This window comes from Cebidichthys violaceus, unplaced genomic scaffold (assembly GCF_023349555.1).
Source record: "Cebidichthys violaceus isolate CVI_PGR_0920_01 unplaced genomic scaffold, fCebVio1.0.p SCAF_1, whole genome shotgun sequence".
NCBI lineage: Eukaryota > Metazoa > Chordata > Actinopteri > Perciformes > Stichaeidae > Cebidichthys > Cebidichthys violaceus.
Genome location: NW_027176262.1, coordinates 18878418 through 18895260, shown reverse-complemented (window position 1 = coordinate 18895260; position 16843 = coordinate 18878418). Strand labels below are relative to the sequence as shown.

Here is a 16843-nt window from a genome sequence, read left to right as displayed (position 1 = left end):
TACTTTTACTGCATGCCCGTGGAGCATGCCCCATCGGTTGGCTCACGACCGGATCCCCCTTTAGGTAAACACTGTTAGCTCTGTCAGCACTTTCGCCATAGTTTGCGCTGTTAACGCTGATAGCACTGTTAGCGGCAAGCCGCCTGCTCAGCCGTTGCCATGTTGAGAGACATTGAGAGGCAGTAGAAATGCTCTCAAAATCGTATTTAGCTGTCACAATTAGATTCAGACAGAAAAGTCAGAAAAGATGAGCATCATTTGTATGTATGTATTTATATGTTTTTGAAATTGCTTATGTCTTTTTAATCATCTTGTGACCGTCATGTTGGGAACCACTGAATCAAATGACTGCGACTCTTTTCAGCATCTTAGCCAAAGAGATACTTTACAGAATATGTGAAAAAAAACTATCATGAAAATGAAAGAAATTGATTTCCCTCCATGCAAATAATCATATTCAATCTGATGAAATGACTCATTCTCTCTTTGAGTTAGTGTTCTTCCTTGAAACCCGCTGAATTAAATTACAGTGGTATCAGTCGCATTGCCTCACCTCCGTGGTTGTGCTGTTAAAGAAATATAATGTTTTATGAATAAAGATGAGACTCAACATGGCATTTTTTCTTTGCCATGGCCTTCTAGCCAAGGCCAAGAGGAGATCTGTTTCAGCCAAACATTATGTATTCTGCCACTGACCAGTGGACAGTTCGGTCCACTTTAAACCATCTGAATTATTCACCAGGAAATGTGAAACACTGCGTTAGCTCACCACAGTAACTTGTGTGTGTGTGTGTGTGTGTGTGTGTCTTTGTCTATGTCATCATCATTACATGTTTTTATAATCTACATAAAGTTGGAAAAAAAAGAAAAACATTAAACAGCTTCAAACAATGCTGTCACTAATCTTCCTCAGGGATTGTGATGAAGCACACAAGCGTAGGTGTTTTCTTAATACCAGTGGGGTAGAGATAGTCTGCAGATCAAAAGGCCTGAGTCAGACTTAATTAAAAAAAATACTAATCATGTGTGTAGTTTTTTTTTGTAATTACCCTTATGCATAATAGTGCAGCTAATTGATTCATTAAGAATCACAGCAGACGCCGGGGTGCCCGGTGGTGTAGAAGAAGAGGAGAGGGAGGAGAAAAATGAGAATAAATATAACTTCAAAGAAGAAGAAACAAAGTATTAACGAGGTTTAATGTAACGCACAACATAGAGGACTGATGCTGCACAAAACAGCCTCAATAAATGGTTCTTTATATTAGTTTTTATTTGCTGGTAGCGTTGACAATGTGAATAGGTTGAGTTGATATTTGATTATACAGTGTCATCTGCTGGTCAGTAAGGGACATTTCACATTTCTCATTTTAAGCCACAAACACACGACTGTAGCAGACGATTTCACTGGAAACCAAAAACTTGTGACTCATGTATTTATTGAGTATTTAAACATTTTGTCACTGTGTGTCCCTTGAGAGGGGTTACAGGTTAAGTGCACAGCAGTCCCTATCAACAAAACTGAAAACTGATTAAAAAAACTAAAAACAAATGCATCACCAAACATTCACTGTGAATACGAACACATCCACACAAAAAAGAGACCACTTTCTCTTCCAGAGAGGTCAAGTCATAAAGGCAGCATGACGGACCTACATTGTGTATAAGGACTAGAGACAAGCAGAAACATGCCAGATGCAGCTACGTTCCTGCTGTGCCTGATTTAAAAAAAAACAAGTAAAGTCTGCAGCCACATTGGTAGAAAAACACTTAAACATCGCTCTTCAAAAATAATATTTGGTAAAATCATAAGTGTGATTTTTATTAGGATCCCTCGGATAAAACTATTTGCAAAAACAGTGATATGTACATAGAGTACACTTTAGAAATATGACAAAAGAATAAACGCTTTGGTGGAGCGGCACACTACTCTGCTCCAGTAATGAGTAGGTTTGACTTTGCTCTGATCGGAGCAGCCCTTTTTCTAAATTGAGCAATCACGGGCCGTGTTTATTGACAGCACACAGCTACATTGGCCTCACCGCACTGAACAACCATCAGCCACTGTTTGCATTCTGATTACCAACCAGCCAGCGAGTCACAAATGTCATTGTCTGACTGGAACAGAGCAGGTAATATGAACCTTTTGTAACCTTTGGATAGACGGCCACAGTTGGACAGAAGAGGTTTAGATATACATCCCTCAGCAGAGCCACTACAAATTATGTTTTCTAGAAAGATGTGTGGCGAAAAATGAATACTGAGTCTTCTTCTTCAACTCTCTTTGACTGACAGATCAAAACCATTACCCATGGTGCTCTGCAGCAACACAGGCTTTTCATAATCACGCAGACACATTCCTGTCAAACAACAGTGTGAAGCTGCAGAGCTTAGTGGTCGACACAGTCCTCTGCACCACTCTGACCATCAGCAAGAGACCACTTAGCAGAGAGACTTTGGTCGAACCTTTGGGAAAAGCTGTAAAAAAAAAAAAAAAAACATTGCTGCATTATGGTGAGGCAGTCAGGAGGTGAGGGCAAAATTGTTCAATTATTCATTTAGAAATTGGTATCTTACCCCAAAGTAGTTGTCTGGAACAAAGCCCTCCCTGCCACAGAGTGAGGCCCACCACCAATCCGACCCCTCGGGTTTCTGCAGGATGGTGACCATGTCTCCCTCTTTGAAGCTCAGCTCGTCGGCTGCCTGAGCCGGGTAGCTCCACAGAGCGTACAGCACGCCGCTGTTCTCCGTCCCCATAGCCGCCTCCACACCTGGAATTAATGCATGTATACGTATGAATGTTTAAAACTTTCTGCACCTAAATATCAGTCCATAATACTGAATATGGATGAAATAATAGCTTTATTTTGAACCCCTGTAATCTGTATTTTATCTGCATTGCTATTTAATTTTCTTACATAAAAAAAACCATACAGTACATGAAAAGTTTTAGTGTCATACCAACATATTAGCCCAAAAATCCCATATGATTTAAAGCTCTCCATCACAGTGTATCTCACTGCAGTGTGCTTGTGTAAGACAACAAAAACATATCTGCTCCCTTTAAGTTACCTTGAATGAGAATATTGGCTAAGAGCCATACATGTAAACTGATGGGTATTTTAGCTGCAGCTATATTATGTTTAATGGTGTGAACGACTGATGGGAGACTGAACTGAAACCGTCACATTAGACAAGTGGTAAAAAGAGCAAAAGTCAGAGTCCCAGTAACTGTCAATTGGTGTCTATTCTATGATTTGGTACCGTATGGCGTGTGTGTGATATGTAGGTGTAATAACCTCACCCTTCAGGAAGCTCTCGCACTCCTCAAACCCCACAGCGTAAGGATCGCACTTCTGGGAGGCGGTGGCGCCGTCGCTCTCCGTCATGGCCATGACAGCGGCTCCATTCCTCACCAAAAACTCACACAGTGGACGGTCGTTACAAGAAGCGGAGCAGTGCAGCGGAGTCCTGCGGCCCAAAGAAGTGGCGGTTAACGCGTGCGGGAGCACAAGATAGCTGTGCTGAAAATGTCCCATTATGGCGAGACACAATATGAACTCTACAAATACTGGTAGCAAAACCCTCACGTTGGCAAAATCTAAACCTAACATGCAACCTTTAATGTGCTGAGTTACACGGATCCATCACAGGAGAGAGGCAGTGCTGGAGAAGCATATCACACTGTCATAATACTACAAGTCCTGTAGTCTAACCCTTACTTCAGTAAAAATATGCAAAATGTACTTAACATATAAAAAAGCACTTGTTGTGCAGTAAATGTTCCCTCAAAGTACAAGTACCTCAAATTTGAAGTACAATACTTATGTAAACGTACTTAGTTACATTCTACCACTGGAGAGAAGATATGGGTGGCAAAGAATAAGCAGATATTTACCAGCCGTGGCTGTCTGGAGCGCTGACATTGGCTCCAATGCGAACCAGGAAATCCACCACGTTGTAGTGGCCGCCGCAGATGCCGTTGTGAAGGGCAGTGATGCCCTCATCATTGGGCTGGCTAGGGTCGTTCATCTGCGGAAGACATTTTACACAGTTAAACTGTAATCAAGTACTTTACACGAGTTTCTGCTCTCAGATAGTCTCAAACTGCTACATATTAAGAAAGTGTTAAAGATGTTGAATGAATATGCTTCTCTGTCTCGCTACTTCATCCTCCTTCCAAAACCACTGCCAGGATCACCTTGAGACAGCTCTTAACCCCCAAACTGCTACAATGTAGGTGGAAGCTGTTGTGCAGCATGAGCAACTTCCAGACAAATGTATTCCTGTGTGAAAAAGCAGCAGCAGCGATGTGCTGAATGCAGGCTCAGCAGTTAAATATCACATCTTTTGTGCTTCTTTTAAGACCAGGAGCAGACTTTGGCACTACACTTTACCGTCTTAGTGCAGACCAAGTTTTTACCCGATAGATCTTTTTTCTTTTATGGAGGCTGCCAACCTAAAAATAAGTAATTCTTCAAAAATGTATTGTTTTTGCAAGAAAAGTGGTAACTATTGGAAACATTGTAACCAACTGCATTATTACCTTTATTTTAATAATTGAATTCAACCTTTTCTTTTAATTGTGTATTCTCAACAGATTATGTTTTTTATGGCTAGTTGATAGTCTTTACATTTGGCATTTTTTGGCAAATTCCTGTGAATTAATATCACTCTACAGTTTTTATGGTTTTGCTTCCTTTATTAAATCAAAGCTTCATGTTCACTCAAATATGTATAATATTTGTAAGTAATTATTGGTGCAATGGGTTTAGTATCTCAGGCATGATTACTATTACTGTGAGTAGCAGCAGCTGCAGAGTAGTAGTCGTTGTGTGGCTGCAGTAAAGCAGTAGTTGCCATGGCAGTAACAGTATACAATGAGGTATATTAGTACACACACACCTCCTGCATGGCCTTCTGCACTATCTCCAGTTCCCCGACCAGCGCTCCGTCCAGCAGCAGGACGAGCGGGCTGAGTCGAGCTCGCCTCCCAGAACTTTTGTGATCCCGCTTGGACCGCCGCAGGATGGAATGGTAGCTCTGAAGGGACAAACAGGATACCAGCTAGCATGAAGTGAAACAGTTCATTGCAGAGAATTGAAACAAATATAAAACAACATGTACAGTACCTTTACATAGCGTTGAATGCATAATAATAGCCTTTTTTTTACAATTAGACAATCTCTGTTTTTCTATTACATCATCTGTTGGTCTGAGCCCATTTCTTACTCTGAAATCAGGATGCATTGTGGGTGCAGGTAGAGGAGCAGGAGGTGGAGCAGCTTCCTCTCCGTCTGAGGAGCTGCTTGTCTCGCTGCCTCGCTCCCCCCTCTGGCGCTGGTCCTTCCTGCGAAAGAGCTTGTCAATGAGATTCTTGTACTGGTTGGGCTGGTAATGGGAGGCCCTCTTCAGGGGCTGGGACTGGTCCACAGAGCCCCGTCTCTTTAGGGCCCGCGGGATTTCTGCCCTCATGCGGAGCACCTCCTCCAGGTCAGGAATGTCGTGTCTCTGGGCCTCGGGGGCCACCACTGGCTGTAGCCTGGTGGGGCTGAGGGGCCGGGGAGCTTGGGACGCACCCTCCCTTCTGCCCCCTGCCACGCTGGGATTCTCCGAGATCACAGGTATGTTATGAACAAAGTCCAGCCGCTCCAACTCTGCGTCGATATCCCCCGAGTTCAGAGCTGCAAAGACAAACACCAAACCACATTCGTCAAGCAAAGTCAGTCGAACAAAGATCCTGTGAACACAGAGAGCGTCAGAGTGTGTGCGCAGATGTCGAATGTGTTATACCGTCACTGTATACGGCTGGCTGTCTCAGCTCAGGTGGGTGTTGCGGTGGCTGGGGCACATGTTGGTGGAAGAACTCGTTCGGGAAGGGTACAGGTGGTTGGTACGGTGCCATGTCGCCTTCCCCTCCCTGGACTCTGGGGTGGCGGGTTGACATTGCTCCCCAGTGGGGGTTTTGGAGGCGCATGATGACGGAGAGAGGGATGGGCTTGTGCTGGTGGGACTGAGTAGAAGTCGGGGGAATGGAAATGCGGGAGATGATGGGCTGAGGGTGGTAAGGGGAGTGGACTGGGGACGAAACATCTGGAGGTACGGTTATGCGTGTGTTACGGGGCAGAGAAGTGTGGGAATAAATGAGAGATGGAGAGCGAGGATCCTGGAAGAGAAAGAAAAGAGTGATACATTCTAATCTAATCCCAATGCACTGAATCAGATGGCCGTATAATGTGAAGTGTCTGTCATAGCGTAGGAGAATTATAACATAACTGCAGCTTTAAGGAGCTTTCGAGCCTCTTTTAGTTATTTTCATTTTCAAACAACTTAACAAGCAGTATCATGGTGCTGACTGTGCATTGCATCGTTTTCTGTCCCATAGATGCAAAAATGGACTAATGCTTTTTTTAAAAAATGCTATGATTTGAGTTTTTGATTTAACAAGGCTTGTGAAACTCCCATCCCCGCTCACTTCAGCCTGTTATTGGCAGTAACTCCCAGTTCGTGGATATCTGTGGCTTCGCAACAACCGGAGGGAATGGCTTAAGAAAAAAAAAACTCTCTCACAGTACCTATTTGAAAGCCTCTTTGTTAATACCACCCACCTTTTTCGGGCTTGGGGCCGGAGGAGGGCCATCAAGGTTGGATTCTCTCCAGCTACTTGGCAGAGGTGGTCGCAGCCACTCTGTCTCTGTAACAGAAGAGTGTTGAGTTAGAAAACACCACGCGTACAGTACAGTCTTGGCGCCATTGCTCCCCTGGTATTGTACTCAAATGGTTTGCCCTAGACTAATTCCACACCTTTACCTCTAAAACAAAAGTTGAGAAAGTAGGGCTGGGGGCGACATCTCGATAACGATATACACCACGATATAGAATGTTTTATGGTAGTTCAGTAAATAGATATGTATCACGACATCTCCATACATGGCTTTCATCACGATTAAGATAATTATTATATTGAATGAATTGCTCAGCAGGAATCAACCAACTGTCATAGGTGTGGTGAGGTTTTTTCTCGTAGGACACGTCCAGATCTGTCTCATTCCACTTGCCAGAGCTCTTTTGCTGCTGCTGCACACCCTCATCTAGCAGAGAGGGAGAGAGAGAGAGAGAGAGAGAGAGAGAGAGAGAGAGAGAGAAAAAAACAAAAAGAAAACAGAGTGCCAGAAAGAGGGAGAGATTACAGAAGGAAGCTTCGGCAAGGCGTTTTTTTTTAAGAATCTCTGAAAGAGCACCGTGACATTAAACACAGAATGATTAAATTCTTTTGGGTGTGTTGACAGTGTATTTTTGTCGCGAAGCTTTATCTAAATGTATAAAAGGGGGTATTGCTCTATTTTTTGTGGCAAACTGGTAAGACTACCATACTGTATATTTATGAGGTCTGTTTCTTTTGTTCTGTCAGTATCCAGAGCTTCACATCCACCTCTAAGACAAACAGTGGACTTATTTATGAAGTAATTCTGTAATTTTTAGCATTGCTGACCGCAAATGCTCATACCAAATCTATAAAACCTGATTCATCCCCAGATCAGAAAAGATCAACACTGAGGGAGAGTGCGTTCCCATCATGTTGACTGAGCAGTGCCAATATTATTTGTAAGTTAAAACATCCACCCCAAGACCAGACCGCTCTTGTTTCCAAAAGTATCTCTCCTTTCCCACTATGCATGTGATACCTCAAAATGAAAACAATGACAATACAGTTTATCTAATCCCATTATAATCCCATATCTCTGTTGGGTTTAGTTGCACCAGAACTTCCGTCTAACTACAGCCACTCACCGGGTTTCCTGAAAGCGGCAAAATTTCGAGGCAGCGTGTTGGATATGTGGTTATTGAACGACAAAGGAGAGCGGACTCTGTCCTGGCGAGGCGACCTGCGGCCCATCGTGCTGCTGTCGTAAGGGCTCAGCTGGTTGGAGGAGGAGAGGAGCAAGGTAGACCTAGACGGCAGGTCAGAAGAAACAGCAGTGGGGCTCGGAGAGGGGCTTCTATCGGTGTAACTGGCTGAGCCCTGTGGGCTCCTGTCGTACCTTGAGGGGGAATGGCGCCTCGGAGTGTGAGGCGAATGTTTGGGGCTCGGAGTGTGAGGCAAAAGTTTGGGGCTCGGCTGGCCGTACGAGTAAATGTCGGATCCGGCTCGAGGGAGAGGAGAGTGTGATTCCCTCTGGATCTTGGGGGATGAGAGTGGGCTGGAGGTGAAGATAGTGGGGGGCGACGATGCTATTTTGTTGCTGGAGAAGACGGAGTCCAAGGAGTGGAACGTTGTTGAACTCGGGGAGAAAGGCTTATTAAAGCTGCCATTACTGCTGGCTCTCGTCTCCCTCGCAGTGATGGGGGTGAGGGGCTGGGGCTTCTCTCTGAAGATGGCAGAGCTGGTCTAAAGGGAAAATTGAATTGTTAGCAATAAATATTAGAAGGAAGGACTACTGTGCTGAGTAGCAACATGTGCACATTGTTTCATTTTATGTTTAAGATGTAAAAAAACCTTATTTGTCATCATTCAACAACTGATTTGACAGTGCGCCAGTGGCTAAGACTCGTGGAATATGTTGTTTTTGAATATCAACAACATTACTATTGTTTCATTGTAAGTAATATAACAAGATGTTTAACTTTTACTGGCTCGTGCAGTTATAGATATCCATTCAGCTTAGAATATGGACGGGCAAACCTCAGGAGCACATTCATAAGACAGAATGCATGCAGAATGGCATGCTGTGACTAGCTACGAGAGGGAGGGAGACTTCAACTCACTGAAGAGGAAACCGGTGCTGGAGGTGTGTATGTGCGCACCTGAGACTTTGTGTTGTTGTTGTCGGACGAGGCCTCCTTCAGCAGGGAGTTGAACTCTCTGGATAACTCATCTGCTGTGGCCAGCGATGCATTCAGGTCGTCATTTATAGTCTGGACTGGACACACACCACACAAGCAACACGGACGTTTAGCATAGCTGTTACCCCAACGTGCACAGACACACACTGAGCCACATGAAGACAAGTGAAAGGTTTGTGGAAACTCACACAGCATGTTGCTGCCAAGGCTCGCCGGAGAACTCATGGCTACGAGGAAGCAGCGTTCAGCTCCTAAAAACAAAGGAAGCACACCACACCTGTTAGGAGGAAAGTGTCACAACACCTTCAACTGACGTTTTTATGATCTTGTGGGATGGGTTCCCATTTTAAGGGGCTCGGCGGGCCCCCCGTCAAAGATAAAAACGCGGTAGCTTCGCACGAACAGGCTCTGCTGTCTGCCCACTAGGTTCCCAATCATGCCATTCGACTGAGCCGTTGACTCTTACTTTGATGCAATACAGTTACCCTACCCTTTCTCTCCTGCTGAAGGCTCCCAAGCAGTCTCACCACTTCGGGCTCTCTGACACACACACCTGAACGCCCTTCATGTCCAAACAAGTTAGTTTGTAAACTGCAAATCACACACTTGCAGGAATGCTTGAAATGGCGAGTCACACCACCAAACGACATCATAGTGAGGCCCTCTCTCACAGTGTCTGTCCTGCTTTGCTGACTCAACCACATTATATGTGATGCCAGGTGTTCCAGCTTAATGTAAAATATGACTGGTCTGTTTGAAAGCCAGTTACAGACAGACAGACATACAGGTGTAGTGCATTGATAGTCAAGTGGATGACGTATTATACAAATAATCCAGACAGCTGTGTCTGCCAACAGGTCAATTAGTGCAGACTGGGTACAAAGCTGCTCAAACAATGTGTTAATGCCAAAGCCACTGCATGACTAATAATCCCTTAAAATATCTGCATGGGAAATAATTCTTTGTCATTAAACATTCCTGGATTGATTTTCTGCTCTGCGTGACAACAATAGCTGTCAAATATTGAGAAAGTAAATCATTTTGGCAGATAAGTTGTCAGCTTCTGTTTGTCTTGCAGTAAGAACGACAAATGTTAGTAAAAGTAAAATTAAAAGAAATGTAATAGACGTTAAAATAAAGTGCAGTACCATGATGAATTTTCCAGTGTCGTTATTCCTTAAAGGGGACATATTAGAATAAAATAAGAAAAGCCAACTACCCCATTGCATCTTCTTCATAAATTTAAAACACAATATAATACAATATAAGTGCAAGTTTCTCTTTTAGGTACTGTAAAGCCTCAATATTGTGGAGAACATTTTTTAAAGTCAACAGTGAGTCCTGAAAGCCTTTATGTACAACAGCCATGTTATTCTAATATGTTAGACAGTAAATATGTGCATATTGGGGATAGTAAAATGTCTTGGATAAATCATATCTTTATAAAAGTGTGTTAAGCCTTCCTTACACACCTGTCCCCCATTTACGAGCCTGCCCTATTTAACTACTAATGGGCGTGCACGTACGGCCTCACAGACAGACAGAGAGTGAGGTCAGTCTCGCATAGGCCTGTGAAAAAACAAGGAATCCACTGTCACTGATGATTCAAGTGCTCGGCCTGCTGTGTGACCACTCGACATTTCTGTGTGAGCTATTTCGGTACGTTTTCTACTTCAAAAACAACACTCACATTTAATCTGTAACATTACCCTCAACGTGTTGAGGGTAATGTTACAGATTAAATGTAATGTTTTTACAGACATCACTCTGTCAGATATTTGAGTAATTCATTGTTTGCATGTGCCCGCTATCCCTTAACGTGCCTTGTTCTTCAGGTAGTGATACAGAGTGACATCCGTTTGTTGGAGGTTGTACTTTTTCAACTTCCAGACAGTTTTGTAGTTGCTTGTAGTTTCCCAGAAGCTAAGAGTTTAATGTCTCCTCCTGCTTCCACTCTTTATGTTAAATATGTCCCAGATTGTTTGATTTGTATCTGTACATGACAAACAGAGTGATTTAAATTGGTACTGATCTTACTTTGGGAAAGACTGCAAAAAAAAGAGAGAGGTGAGGGACATTTATCTTTATTGCCTCATAAAAAAGGTGCACGTAAAACTCGTTCACCTTTAAAATCAGACCAACCTCTAGATGAGATACCAACACCAGTTAAACATGAGCCAGGCCCAGAGGAAAGCATGTGTTGTGTGAGGTCGTCAAACTGAAGCGTACAGCACAGGCAGATAATAGCTGTTCTTCACATTGTGTGCTATGCTGTACTGGAGTCAGGCCTGGTCACACAGGCTCACATTCCTCAGCACTCCTCCCAGTGAGGCCTTGACTTCACACACACACACACACACACACACACACACACACACAGTATCTCTGTCTCACAAAGAGATTACACTCTCATTGACTCACAAAGGTCAGGTCGATCACTCACTGAGCTCTCCCCTTCCTGCCCAGAAATTCATTCACCCCGCCTAAAGGTGTCACAATATACCAGTAATGACAATGGCTGTGGCGTTTTCAAAGAAAGGTTGACATCCTGTTAATGCTACACATTTAGTATCGTGAAAGTAATCCAGTGCCTCTTAAATCATTTGAGATACACAGTTATGGTTACAGACTCTCCACCTTCCTACACTACTGTATCATGGGTGTAAAAAAAAGGTGCAGATTCATTTTACTGACAGCATTAATAATATTATTATTTTTCAAATTTGCTATATCGCAATAATATTGTATCTTTTGGCCACGATAAGTAGAGAATCTGACATTGTGAGAGCATAATCCCACCCTTTTAACTGGTTGTGTTATTCTATTGTTACACTGTCAGTTCACCATCAAAACTATATTTTTCCTTTACTTTTAAATTTACTTAGTACACATTTTTGGACCTCTTAATGAATGTTTAATGCTTGCTTAATGTTTATTTTTCACATTACTCAAGCCTTACTCCACTGTTAATGTGTCTTAACAAAAGCAAGTAAATAAAAAATGTTACCTAATGAGAAGAGGTGAAAGAGCATATATTTAAAATGGTATTTCTAACTTATAATGCATTTTAAAAGGTTCATTTGATAATAGACTGAACCAACGATACCCAACTTCCCTCAGGACTTTGACCTTCTAATCCTCCCACCATGTTGTGTTCTGTTGTCATTTAGATCGTGGATTTGCTTTTTGTTGTTGACTTGTGGTTTTGTGCTGATATGTTCTTTTGTTTAATTTTATTTTTATCTTGGCATCTAGTGTTGGTAATTTGCATCTTGTCTTTCTTTGCTGTTCTTATCAGCATATTTTATTACTATGCAAATTGATGTTCAGATAATCTCAACAGCCATGGCCAGACTTTGAAACATGAAGGTTTCAAGAGGAGAAGCATATAATAAATACATGTTTTTGTAGAAACAGGCAACATACATGAGGTCATCACATAGAGTATCAAATGAGGCAACTGTTCCACCTTAAAGCACAAACGCAGTAGAAAGGGGGTGTTCGTCTTTAAGTATTGAAGCATAGAAACATTAATCATCTGAAAATGTAAAGTGGACTGACAGCTCGTGGCCTCTGCAGCGTTGCTATTCCAGGCTTGTGGATCTGCTGCGGCACTTTGGTTGCGTTCTTAGGAGAAGTTTCCTGGAAAAACTCAAGTGCACTTTATGTCCAGTTCCTTTCCAGTGCTGTGATTGCTATGGTTCTATGATTACTAGCTGGTTCTACCATTTTAACATACAACAATTAGCTCTCTCAAGTGGTAAAGCCAAGATGAAACCACAAAGGAGTAACAAAACTCCTGGCTACCTCTTCATACTAAGCTTTAGAAATTTGGAAAACAATTTAATAACTTTGTTAACGAACACTGAAATAAGCAGAGAGATCTTGTAGGAAGCAGAAGGGAGATTAAAGCTTTAAAGACAATAATCACAAGCTTTGCTGAATGCAAGGGTGTGTCTAACCAAGACTACAAGCGGGCTCTCCCTCTTTCCTTTCCTTTTAAGTCCTTCACCAACAATTCCAGACTAAGCATCTAACCCACTTTTTAGTTAATGGTGAACTCCATATTTTCATTTAGGCATCCATTTGTTTCCTTCCCCTCCTGTTGCTTCCTCCTTCACATCCTTCCTTCAGATCTTTCTGGCTTTGTCTCTATCCACAGTCCACTCTTGGCAGGGAACTTGGCTGAGAAAATCCTCTGACACAACTAAACGCTTTCGCTAAATCTGGCTCATGCAGACAACATGAAGTACATTACAGTCATGTAGTCATGTAGTCATGTAGCAGACGCTTTTATCCAAAGATAAAAGGCGTCTGCTACACACCGTAGACGCAGCTACGGGAGCAATTTTGGGGTTATGTGTCTTACTCAAGGACACATTGACATGAGACTAGCAGATTGAACGGCGGCCCTGCTCTCCACTTAGCCACGGTCACCCCTAACTAAATGATGTCCCACAGGAGAATAAACCTGCTGATGATGATTCTCTCTCGAAAATTCCTGTGAAAAACGTAACCCGTGGTATTTTTTTATTCCCACAAGCTTTCTTAATTGTTCACAGAGCTTGATTTTGAAATATCCAGAATATCCTGTCTGAATTGCCTTGAAGGTATTTTGATGCCAGAGTTTCATGCAAATGTCAAAGGTAACATGCAAATTGATGTACACTACCACTGTCTCATGCTGTGTGAGTCATTTGAAATGAGGTGTTGATTTATCCGGATTCTGACTGGAGATTAAGGCTCCTGGCGCAAATCCAAGTGGGAGGTTTTGTGTAATTATTGTGTAAAACATTGTGATTCAATACGCTTGAATGGTGGTTCATGGTGGAGTTAGTTGTTTTCATCTTTGGTGGCTGCCACAACCACAGAAAGAGTGTTTCCCAAAAAAAGTTTATCCAAAGAATATCATCTCAGATAGAAAACTATGATCATTATATTCTATAATAAGCTTTATTGAAGTTTGTTTCCTCCCTAATTGCATGAGCTGTTCAGTTACATTTGAATTCCATGCTGACATACAACCTGCCATAAATTGCTCATAGATTAATCATATATTCTACTAACAGACTTCATCAACTGTAAGTTTCTCAGTGACAAAACTCCACCCAAAGTATTTGTTTCTATGGAATCCACACCTCTGACCTAGTTAGTCATTGAAATGCCTGCACAAAAACACTAACAAGCATGCATAGCACATTCTTTTCACATCAGCTTAAGTCATTGCCAAAGACAACAGCCTTTTAACAATGCAGCTGTAATGATCTTCTCAAACTTCGGATATGCATTCAGTCTCGGCTAGGTGCATAAGTGTACATTCATGCGCGGACAAAAAGATTTTTCTGAGGTGATTAAAAAAAACTAATCCTTAAACCTGCCTTCATTCTTCTTTTGGATAATGGCTTCTAGCACGATCCCAGCTAACCCCTTCACTTCTATAGCAACACTGTTCTCCCCAGCATGTGACTCAGGAATCTCTCAGTGTCGCACAAAATAACAGACATTTCTCACAAGTTACACTGCTCCGTCTAACGCCCGCAGTGTCTCATGCTCATGCTGAGGCGCAAAGTGCACAAAGCAAGGAGTGACAAGTGGATCTGCTTTCATGTGTCAGCATGCATGAGTTCGATCATTGAGGACAAAGTTGAATAGCTGGTGACTGCAACAGTTTTTTTAGAGGCAGCAGGTTTATAGCAGACAATGCAGCCCAACTGGTTTTGGACTCGGAGTGGAGCAAACATGTTGGCTACATGCCATTTAAATCCTGCTCTGACAGGAAGGTTTGGTTTAGTTTTTAGATAAGTAGTTCAGCAAATAACTGACGCATTTTGAGTTTCTAACTAGCGGTCACAACAAACGGTGCAGAGGAAGCCCCAAGTGGTGTAATGGTTTTGCTTTTGTTTTTCAAAGCGACACTTAAAATAATCATAGCTAATCAACAACACAATATGATGATCATCGGTAGTTAATATCACATAATGAATCATAAAAACACCATTCAATCTGATAAGATCACAAATAAATCTCTAGTATGAAGTCATAAAACCTCACAGGTCCTGTAGATAGGGCTGAGCGATATGGCCAAAATCTTCTCTCTCAATATCGGTCATTTCATATATCGATAATTATATATATCACGATATAGCATGTTTTCTGCTCGTCCAATAGATAAATAGTCTATATGAAATTACCCCGTGGTGAAACTTATTTCAGGGTAAATACTAAATACTTGACAAATGAAAAGCACTGAAAAAAATAATATGCATGTACACAAAGTAAGCTGATTAAAGCAAAAGCTGGATTTAACTACACTGGGATGTTCCCTGAAGCACAATTCTTTTCAATTCAGAATCTGAGACATTTGAGTTCGTATGTGCTTGTTATTTTTAAAATAAACAACTTATATCACGATAACTCGATATACGATTTCATCAGGATATGATTCCATTGAAAGAGGATATATGATTAGTACGATTTTTTGCCCAGTCCTACCTGTAGATAGTAACTCTGGCTGTAGAATATATATGCCTGTCTGTTATCTTCTACTGCTGGCTGCACAGCAGTCTACCAAAGTCCAGCAACTGGCTACTGCACCGAAGCTTTCCTATGTGGATGCAGACTGGAAGGCATGCCAGGCAGAGATGGCAACATCTGATTTTCATTAGTTTGAGAACAAGCTCCTCCTCGCATCCAAGACCTCTCACATAAAAACTTTGGAAAGAACCATTCAAAGGGGGAGAAAAAAAGGCGTTTCACGCGACTGCGCTTTAGTGGAGGGATACCAAAACTCAAAGAGCTACAATGACGCACGCAACACAGACGCAATCTTATAATAAAACTTTCTTTTTTCTTCACCTCACACCGTATTTCCCACGCAGATAGGTGCGCCGGTCAGGCGATTATAAAAACGTCCTTACCTCAAACAAACGGGTCTTTTTCTTCTTCTGTTCGAGAGGAAAGCTGAGCCCTCTTGTCTTCCTGAAGAAATCGGGTCGCTCCGACTGTGTTGCTCTCCTGCGCCGATTGCTCCAGACATGTAGTCATAGCTGCGTAACTCACCGAGTTGAGTTATTTTGGCTGAGTCCAGCCCCTCTGGCTCTCCCTCCGCCGCTGTAACCCGAGCCAGGTGTTCCTACCGCAGCTGGCCCAGGTGAATGCATGCCACCGCGTCTGGCCTCATTCTTTTCATAGACGTCTTCTGTAAAGAGCAGGTAGCCTACAAGTTGCATGTTTTACAACAGCACGTAAACGCTATAACAGCTTTATAACCCCAGCAAAATTACCTCCTTTCCTATACAGACACCTAAGTAGGCTAATCCTAAATGTTAAGACACAAACAATTAAATATTATATTTTACAGGCTACATTTCTATGACAAATGTTGTTTTACATGATTACTTCTTAATTTAGATTTACAAATGGTAAGCTACAAACATTATACAAATTACAGGTTGTAATGGTTGTTAGATATGTATGTGTTAATGATCCTCAGTAGCTCTAATTTTACCTGAAACCTCCATACATGAATGCCTGCACAAGTTAAGGGAAACTACCAATATGTCATTATTTTCTTATTAATGCTGGTGGTGTCAAAATTGGACAAAGACGAAACATTATTTAATATTTAGCTACAGTACCACCACATCACTGATGATGACCGCTGACAAATGGACCTCTTCCATTGAAACGTTAGTGTCTTAAGTTACCAATAAGTTTTCTAGACATTGCAGAAGTTCACATTATTTTAAGGGAGAGTCGATTAATAAAGCATTTGCTTCGTCACTTGCACGCGTGAGCAGGTGGGTAGGCCTATATGCCAAGGATTAAGGGATGAATACAGAAAATGGAATAAAGTATAGAAGAAAAGTTCAGCAGCAGACAATTAGGCCTACATGCAGTAGGCTGTATTTGTTTACCTATTTGTTTGTGTATACTGCTGATTTAATTTATTTTTAAAATGCCTTTTTTTATACAGAGTACTTTTGTGAATGTAACATTTTAC

The 16843-nt window shown here is 42.0% G+C and overlaps 1 protein-coding gene across 4 annotated transcripts; it reads right to left on the bottom strand.

Annotated features, from left to right (window-relative positions):
• Positions 1-1178: 1178 nt before the first annotated feature.
• On the bottom strand, positions 1179-15935 carry ppp1r13l (protein phosphatase 1, regulatory subunit 13 like). 4 transcript variants are annotated; one of them, XM_068713611.1, is made up of 13 exons: positions 15759-15935; positions 9030-9092; positions 8764-8918; positions 7789-8386; positions 6993-7088; positions 6606-6691; positions 5791-6163; positions 5230-5681; positions 4903-5040; positions 3896-4029; positions 3302-3468; positions 2575-2768; positions 1179-2475 (listed from the first exon to the last, which is right to left on the bottom strand). In XM_068713611.1, the coding sequence occupies exons 2-13, from the start codon at positions 9064-9066 to the stop codon at positions 2440-2442; spliced, it is 2466 nt and encodes an 821-aa protein (XP_068569712.1). In that variant the 5' UTR covers positions 9067-9092; positions 15759-15935; the 3' UTR covers positions 1179-2439. The 4 variants fall into 4 exon arrangements, with proteins under 4 accessions (XP_068569712.1, XP_068569740.1, XP_068569731.1 ...); XM_068713639.1 differs by having other exon boundaries at positions 7056-7088; XM_068713630.1 differs by having other exon boundaries at positions 8803-8918; positions 15759-15934.
• Positions 15936-16843: the final 908 nt, after the last annotated feature.

Coding starts and splice junctions, on each gene's coding strand:
- ppp1r13l (XM_068713611.1), bottom strand. CDS start 9,066: ATGAGTTCTCCGGCGAGCCTTGGCAGCAACATGCTGT. Junction 8,919..9,029: donor CCTTGGCAGCAACATGCTGT/GTGAGTTTCCAC, acceptor GTGTGTGTCCAG/TCCAGACTATAAATGACGAC. Junction 5,682..5,790: donor GCCAGCCGTATACAGTGACG/GTATAACACATT, acceptor TTGTCTTTGCAG/CTCTGAACTCGGGGGATATC.